The 8,305-nt window shown below is 46.6% G+C and overlaps 1 protein-coding gene across 3 annotated transcripts in view; it reads right to left on the reverse strand.

The window, feature by feature from the left end:
• Positions 1-4,570, reverse strand: part of Rgs22 (regulator of G protein signaling 22) — a 110,994-nt gene extending 106,424 nt beyond the window's left edge. For all 3 annotated transcript variants that reach the window (XM_031358446.1, XM_031358445.1, XM_031358443.1), the window contains exons 1-2: positions 4,380-4,570; positions 3,953-3,981 (exon numbers count right to left, since the gene is read on the reverse strand). In XM_031358446.1, coding sequence (XP_031214306.1) covers positions 3,953-3,981; positions 4,380-4,404 — 54 coding nt within the window. In that variant the 5' untranslated portion in view covers positions 4,405-4,570. The remainder of the gene's footprint in view (positions 1-3,952; positions 3,982-4,379) is intronic.
• Positions 4,571-8,305: the final 3,735 nt, after the last annotated feature.

An 8,305-nucleotide genomic window follows, 5' to 3' on the forward strand; every position in this document is an offset into this window, starting at 1 on the left:
CGTTCATGTTGTCATGTCAGCTGGTATTGTCATTATGCAGGTCTCGTTTAGGCCACCATATTGTTGAGACTGGGTTTTCCTATTACAGATAAACTACTTTTAAGGTACACAAGAAGAAAGTAATCAGGATTTAAAACTTGGGTACTTAATGTACTCTGTCTTACTGGTAAAAATAATAGGAGTAACTTGACTCGTGTTTATAGCACCTAATAAATCCCAATGTGTCATAAGACAATCTGAACTCATGCCTTCTAAATCATTTACATAAATAAAAGACATACTCCACAAAGAACAAAAAGTTATATTAACTTTTTGTACCAAAGCTCAACCAAACACATAAAGATGCTAAGCCAGGTGTGGTGGCACCCGCCTATACTATAGTCCCAGCACTTGGCAGGCAGAAGCTGGAGTAAGGTGCTCAAGGGCACTAAAAATTAAATAAATATGAAAATGGTCCACTGAACCAAATCCATCACCCAAGTGACTCTCTCTCTCTCTCTCTCTCTCTCTCTCTCTCTCTCTCTCTCTCTCTCTGTGTGTGTGTGTGTGTGTGTGTGTGCTTTGGGGATATAAAGGTATGCCGAGACATTTTTCTGGCCTACAATTTTTTAAGGAAGTTCAAAATTTATCCATAAAGTGTTTAAATAGCTGGGCATAATGACTCATGCCTATAACCCAGCATGTGGGAGGCAGAGGCAGGAGGATCAGCCCACTATATACCATGCCAAGGAAAGTATAGTCTACATAGAGTTAGCTCCATGCTAGCGAGGTCCACATAGCAAGACCCTGCCCCCAAAACCAGCCTCTCACCTAAAAGCAGAAAGTTACATATATACAACATCCCCGGCAGACAAGTGGTTGATTCCAAATGAGTTTCTCTATGCTTTGAAAATGAAGACACCGTGTGAAGGTTAAGATCCTTTGTAACATCCATAATAACAGTGTACTTTTAGATTACTGATTGAGAAAATATGAAGAAAATGATTATAAACATAGGAACACCAAAATACGGCTTCTTAAATGAAATACAGAGGTTTTTGTCTGATGTTTCCGGGCTGCCACCGTGGTTCCCTTTGACCATGATTCTCTTATCCTAGGACGCCTCTTCAGGATCCAAGGTAGTTGCTTCCGCTCCAGCACCCCATCATTGTCCCAGTGAAAGGAAGAAAACTGGTTACTTTTCCCTTCTATACTTACACAAACTTTAGAATCTCAGTAACCCAGCTTCTACTGTGGCTCAACCAATAACAAGCCTGTGATGAAGGGTCAGCTACCTGACCACTGGGAACATTAGCTTTCCAGAAGTAGGGCCAAGCATTCCTACTCACAGCCTCTCACCAGGACCGGTCACATGACAGCACTTCCTTGCAGGAGAGGCAGGAAAGCTGGGCTTTACTCTGGAAAGTAGAATAGCTAGGCTCTTTTTCTAAGAATGTGTCGTTTATTGATAAGAACACCAACACACACTGGAGAACCAAAGCCAAGCATATGTTTGAGGAAGGTTAATCATGTAAGGAGTCAGCCAACACTTGGTTGAGCATGCGAATTTGAGGATCTGGTCACAAACTGGTCTCCATGGGAAGCTGCCCAAGTGCCAAGGCAGTCTGCATGGTGTTGGGTTTGGGAAGGGTTCTGTGGAGATGAGCTGGGCCAGAAGGAATGCGCCAGATTGTGAAATGGATGAAGAAGGGTAACCCAACAAAACTGACAGCAAAGGGGACGGGAGGCAAGCAGGGCCGCTTGGCCAGAGCAGAGCATGTGGAAGTGCTTTGCAAGCTCACAGCAGGGTGGATGAATATGTACCCTAGAGAACAGGGATGGGCGCAGAGGAAGGAAGACTGAGCCTTTGAAGGGCTCCGTGGGTCTCGTGGGTCATGAGATAAGTGGCCTCAGTCGTATCTTACTTCTGTGAACTCTGGCCTCCTCGGCTATGAAATGTGGGAAACAGCCGCTACCTCAGAGGGCTGTCCTAGGGTTAAACATCAGTCTGTGGCCAGCATTCGGCAATACCAGCTATGCATCAAGTTTCTTACAGTGGAGTAATACAGTAATTTTGGAAAGAGTTAATAGCAATATGACAATGGGAGACTCCAGGACAGCTGATGCACACAAGTTCGCATCTGATGCTTTAGACAAGGAAGAGTTACAGTTAAGAGAAGGAATGTTGAATTGGTATCAGTTAAGACTACAGCCAAACTCTGTGTCTGGAGATGAAGCCAGAGGTAGAACCACAGGTCCAAGGATGCAGAGACAGACATAGTTAGGGAGGGAGGTTGAGGTAGATCATCAAGGGACGAAGGCAGGCAGTATGGACAAGGGAACAAGAAGGTACCACTCACCAAAACACAAGAAAGCAGAGGAAAAGCAGAGAGGGGGTGGGGGTGGGGTCTGGAGAGTGCAGGTAAGGGTTCTGAAGAGGTGAGGCATGGACACCTGATAGCTCACCAGATATGTAGAAGCATGGAAAGTGTTGCCTGGACCCAGATGTGGTGCACATGTCTGCAATCCACCCAGCACTGAAGCAGCTGGCTGCAAAGCCTGAGGTGATCCAGAGCTGCACACATAGCAAGTTCTGGGCCGCACAGGTTACGTAGCGACACCCTGAGCAGATGCGGGGATGGCGTATGGACTTGGAATTCTCAAGAGATGGAGGAGGGTAAAGCTACAGGGGCAAAGGTGGAGCTCACCCACAAACTTCACCCACCCAGAGGTCAATAGATCACAGGAGTGGGAAGAGAGAAGCTGGGAAGGGAAAAGAAGAATGGGATCAAGGCCTGGAACCCAGCAGGTGCCCAGGGAAGCAGGACAAGTTAAGAGTCTTCAAGCACAATCACTCAAATGCCAAGTGCTCTTAAGATGCCCAGGCTGGACTGAACAGGAAGAGAGGAGCTGGCTCAGAAGCCCTGCTGCAGGTAGCACTGAGGCTTAGTGATGGAATAACTTAAATTTCCCACTAAATGGGGCTCTGCCAATATGTGAGAGCATTTCTGATGTGCTGTGTGTACCTGTATGTTGGTGTACATAGAAGTTTCTCTTTTCTGCCCCCCCTCCTGCCCCCTCCTAATATCTGCTGTCTTAGCCCTCTCTCCTATGTTAGCCCCAGCTAGACTGTTAATGTTTTGAGGCTTAACCCCAGTATTTAGGACAATACTTTGAATACACAGTCACTCATGTTTGTTGAATGAAAAGCCAAAAGTAAATAGGATAATCAGCCAACAAGAGAAGTAAGTGCTAGAGTATTTACATTAGTAAATACTGGAAGTGGTTTGAGCTCTGGCCTATGGTAGGAATAAGGGTTGCCTCTGCATCTGTCTGTGCCCTGGAACAAACTCATCTCCTCACGTATGCCATAGGCTTTATAGACAGCATTCTCCCAAATGATAAATGGATTTGGCAAATATTTAGTATGCTCAATTTCTCCAAAATTCTGACCTGAGAACAATGTACAGAAAACAATTTAAACACTCACAAATAGATGACTGGTTTCTGTTGCTGTTTTTGTGTTTGTTTGCTTTGCTTGTTTGGTTGGTTAGTTTTGGGGTTTGGGGTTTTGTTATTTTCATTATTTATTGATTATTTATTGATTATGAACTCCCAATCCTTCTGCCCCATCTCTAATGCTGGGGTGAGCAACTTTACTGCTCAACCCCCTTTCTTCGATGCCATCTACTAATGTTTACTGCAACCAGGAACTGCTGGCACTTCACAACAAAACCATAGAGACAGCCGGCCTGCCCCATAGGGACAGCAAGTGTATGGAGAAATTACATGAGGTCTTTTACAGAAGACAGCTTTGGCCCAAAGAGAATGTAAAAAAGGCCTGTTTTCTCGCCGCTGTGTTAGCTGGAATGGCACAAGGGAAGGCACGCAGCTTCTTCTAGAATCTAACCTTTTCTATTAAAACAAAAGCCAGGGGTGGGGGCAGTAAGTAGCCGCTCTAAATTGTACTTACAAACTCTTCTTCTGTAACTTCTGGCGGCTCTGAAAGGAGACAAAAAAAGTTACCTTTTCGCACTCACATCTTCCTTTTAGACTAACTGAAACCATCCTGTATATATATCCCGGGTGAGCTCAGTAAAATGTCCATTATTCGCGCATGGATTCGATTTTAAGGTAGGATTCAAGGTGGAGGTGGGGAAGAAAGATCTCTGGACTCTGGCTTGGGACCCACTGTGACCCCAGAGCTATACTAAGGCTCCCAGTTGCAAAAGGAGAGCTTTGCGAAGTAGCACACACGGTAACAGCAACCGCCCTGAGGGGTTCATATAAAAGGCAGGGAGAGCGGGGGCTGGGGGCCGGGGCTGGGGAGAGGCGTGGGGCTGGGGTCGAGCGCTGTCCCAGTGCCGGAGCGCTGTGGCGGGGCGCCGGGGCCCACCTACCCGCCGAGAGCCGCTTCTCCGGCATCCTGTCAGGGGGCCCAGCTGCCCAGCCCCGCTGTCTGGGGAACGACCGCCGCCCCACGGCACGCGGCCTGGGGCTGCCTGCTCCGCGCTGCCCGCTGTTGCCATAGAGCTGGACAAAGCAGCGGCGCCTGGGCTGGGGGTGGCGGCTGGGGAGCGGCCGTTACTGTGGAAATCTCAGGGCTCCGGGTGGGGAAGGGAGGCTGGCTGGGGAGGGGCGGGGGAGGTGAGAGCAGACCCTCCCAAGGGGAAGGACCGCAGAGCCAGGCCTCAGTTTCCTTAGTACAGGTCAAATGCCTGTAGCAAAAGGTAATAGCTTTTTTCGTGAACTCTGACCACTAAAAGTTACCCGAACTGAGGACCACAGATTACAGTTACCCTGTAATGCTGTTCAGGAAAGGAGTTAGGAAAACAGAGCCCTGCGTGGTGGCACACACACCTGTAATCCCAGCAATTAACAAAAAGAGGCAGGAGACTAGAGTTATGGCTTGTCCTCAGCTACATAGAGTTTAAGGCCAGCCTGGGCTACAGTAAAGCAAAACCACACACACAAAAAAGTATTTAAATAAAAAATTTAAACTAATAATTATTCTAAATACTAAAAACAATTTTTTATAAAACTTATAATATCCTATTCTGTAGTTCTGAATTTCCTCAGTGATGCCAAATAAACCCCAAAGCTAACTGCTTGTCCCTACCCAGCAATACTTTCAATGCAAATGTCTAACAGGAAATATACCCCACCTCACCCTCTCACTTCACACCCAAGTCACACCCATTCCTAAACAGGATCTTTGAGCCTTCATCTTCCCGCCAGGGTTGGGACAAAGACCTGCAAAGCCTGCACTAGGAAGGTGGAGGCAGGATGATCAGGGGTTCAAGGCCAGCCTGGGCTACATGAGACCCTGTCTCAACTAAAATACAAATAGTTTCATCTTAGGGCATAAATCTTATGACCATTAAATGATACATCTTCCGAGTAACTCAAGCCAAAAGTTTCCCCCCTAAAGCTTTCCCTCCAAACCCCACATTCAGGCAAATACTGGATTCAGCCAGTTCTACCTTAACATGTTTCTGTATTTGGGCTCTGCTCTCATTTCCCACGAGCACCCACACACAGCCTTAGTGCTGGCTCCCATCTGGTCTGTTGTAAAAGCTTCCTAACTTGTCTGTCTTCCAGGCTTTGCTTCCAGCTAGGAGTTCTCCTCAAATCCATTATCCATGCTGAAAGCAAAACCAGCTATCTTAATGCAAATCTGACCTACTTAAAAACCGTCCGGTGGCTCCACATTCGCCTCCTCAGTGTGGGGCAGGTATTTGTGTGCCCTTAAGACAATGGGTGCCTATGTTCCAAGCAAGCAGACACCTGCTCCCTGGTTGTATTTATTGCTATTTCGGTATGACACATGAAAACGACATAAGTGAGGTATTGCCCTTGCCAGACAAAATATGAAAGGCAAGTGAAACCAAGGGAGAGCAGTGGAAGGGAACAAAGAGGTGAAGGGAGATGGGGGGGCGGTTCCCCGAAGTCCTTGTGCACCCATCAGAGACTCCAGCTTTATCTGTTATCTTTCACTTTATCTGTTAACAAAGTACCACTTTGGCTGCTGTGCAGAGGGTGTAGACAGCTCAGGGCCAGGCAGAAGGAGCTGGTGGTGGCCAGGCAGCACAGCTTCCAGGTCTCACATCTCTATTTAAGAGCAGAGCTGAGGGGCTGGAGCAATGGCTGGGCAGGTAAAAGCACTAGAGGATCCAAGTCCAGAACCTGCATAGTGGCCCAGAACTCCAGCTCTGGCAATCCCACCACCTCCTCCTGCACGGATGTAGTGTACACGCTCAGGCACATACACATAAATAAGTGTTAAAGAATAGAGCCTAGAGGATCTGACAAATTGGGTGTGGGAAAGAAACAGGTATTTGGGGGTGACTCTTGTCTGAACACACAGAAGGGCATTGTCATCAGCAGAGATGGGCAGGCTGTTGAGGGCCACTGTCAAGGAAGTCCCTAAACCAAGATTTCCAGTTTGCAGTTGACACGGGACTTCAGAATGTGGTATACGAACTTGAGAGTCAGTACACAATTTTTTTTTTCTGCCACCAGAGAAACTCTAACGGCCTTTTCTTTACCAGGAACATTTCCTCCCATGGATGTTCCCATGGATTCCTATCGCTGGCTTCTCCTCTTGTTCTTGCAAACCCATACCTTAAAGCCACAGTAATATTATGGTCACTGAGTCAGAAATGTACCCTCTGTGCAGTAGAGTGCTGGGCACTGGAGGCCACCACACCCATGAGCTGGCCGTGAAGTGGCTGTCAGTTGAACTTCTGGAACTCCTCATTTCTGTCACCTGCCTGTGTTCTGTCCTGTGTCTGTGCATTCTGGCCAGACAGTCACATTGATAACTTCATCTGTTTAGCACGGACAGCGTCTCATGTTTTGCCCCTTCTTACCAGGAGCCCCGAATGAGAACTTAAATAGAACAGCATTGTTCTTCTGGGTTTGTAGTTTAGAAAACAGATATAGAGAGGATTTTTTTTTTATTATTTTTTTTACACTGACAGCTATTAATACATTTTTCACATTCCAAAGCCTTCACCCTTAGATGGTGTGCTGATTAGTTTCATGTCAACTTGACACAAGCTGAAATCATTAGAAAGGAGACAGCCTCAATTGAGAAAATGCCTTCAGATCGTCAGGCTGCAGGCAAGCCTGTAGGGCATTTTCTTAATTACTGAGTGATGTGAAAGGGCACAGTCCAGTGTGGGTAGGGCCACCCCTGGGCTGGTTGGTGGTCCTGGGTTTTATAACAAAACTGGCTGAGCAAGCCAGTAAGCAACCAGCTCCATGGCCTCTGCCTGAGCTCCTGCCTCCAGGTTCCTGCCCTGTTTGGGTTCCTGTCCTGACTCCCTTCAGTGATGACCAGTGCTGTGGAAGTGGCAGCCAAGTAAACCCTTCTCTCGCCAGCTTGCTTTTGGTCGTGGTGTTTCATTGGAGCAATAGTGATCCCCAACTAGGATAGATGGCTCTACTGTATGGCCCTTTGACAAAACAATCTCCCAAAGTTAAAAACAACATTAGGGCCAGGCAGTGGTGGCGCACACCTTTAATCCCAGCACTTGGGAGGCAAAGGCAGGCAGATTCCTGAGTTCGAGTCCAGCCTGGTCTACAGAGTGAGTTCCAGGACAGCCAAGGTTACACAGAGAAACCCTGTCTCGGAAAAACAAAACAAAACAAAACAAAAAACATTGGGATCACAAAGACAGTAACTTGAACCCAAAGGCCTAGACTATAAACTTCAAAATTTTTGGAGGTTTTTGTAACTTTAATGATATATAAGTCATATGCTATCCGGTCCCGTCATTTCAAGTGTAGAATGCACAACCAGCACAAAGTTGGATATCTTGAAGAAACAGCACAATGTTTAAAGTATGTCTCCATCTCTGTAACTCCCTAGCCTGCCTTCTGTCTCTCTGCTCCTCCTGTTTAGACATTTCAATATAGATGGGACAACATCGCTTGTGGTCTTTTGTGCCTTTCTTCCTTCAGTTAATGTTTTCAAGGCTCAGGTACATTGTACTGTTTATGAATAAGTAGCATTCTGTTAAATGGTTACAGCATTTTTAAATCTATTTACTAATAACTGGACATCGGGGTTCCAGGTTTGACCACTAAGGGAATGTCAGTGTATAGACTGCTGTGTGCAGATGTTTCTGTTTCTCCTGAGGACCTACCTAACAGAACTGGTGGCTCCACGGGCAACTCTCCACTGAAATGTTCCAGGGAAAAATGGACTGTCTCCCAAAAATTGTCTATACTACTTTGTTACTAGACCAACATTCCTCACTTGAATATTTAAGAAGTACTGTTTGACGTTTTTATTAGAGTGGTCCTCTTGGGTGCTAAG

The sequence above is a fragment of the Mastomys coucha genome, unplaced genomic scaffold (assembly GCF_008632895.1).
Source record: "Mastomys coucha isolate ucsf_1 unplaced genomic scaffold, UCSF_Mcou_1 pScaffold7, whole genome shotgun sequence".
NCBI classification, from domain to species: domain Eukaryota; kingdom Metazoa; phylum Chordata; class Mammalia; order Rodentia; family Muridae; genus Mastomys; species Mastomys coucha.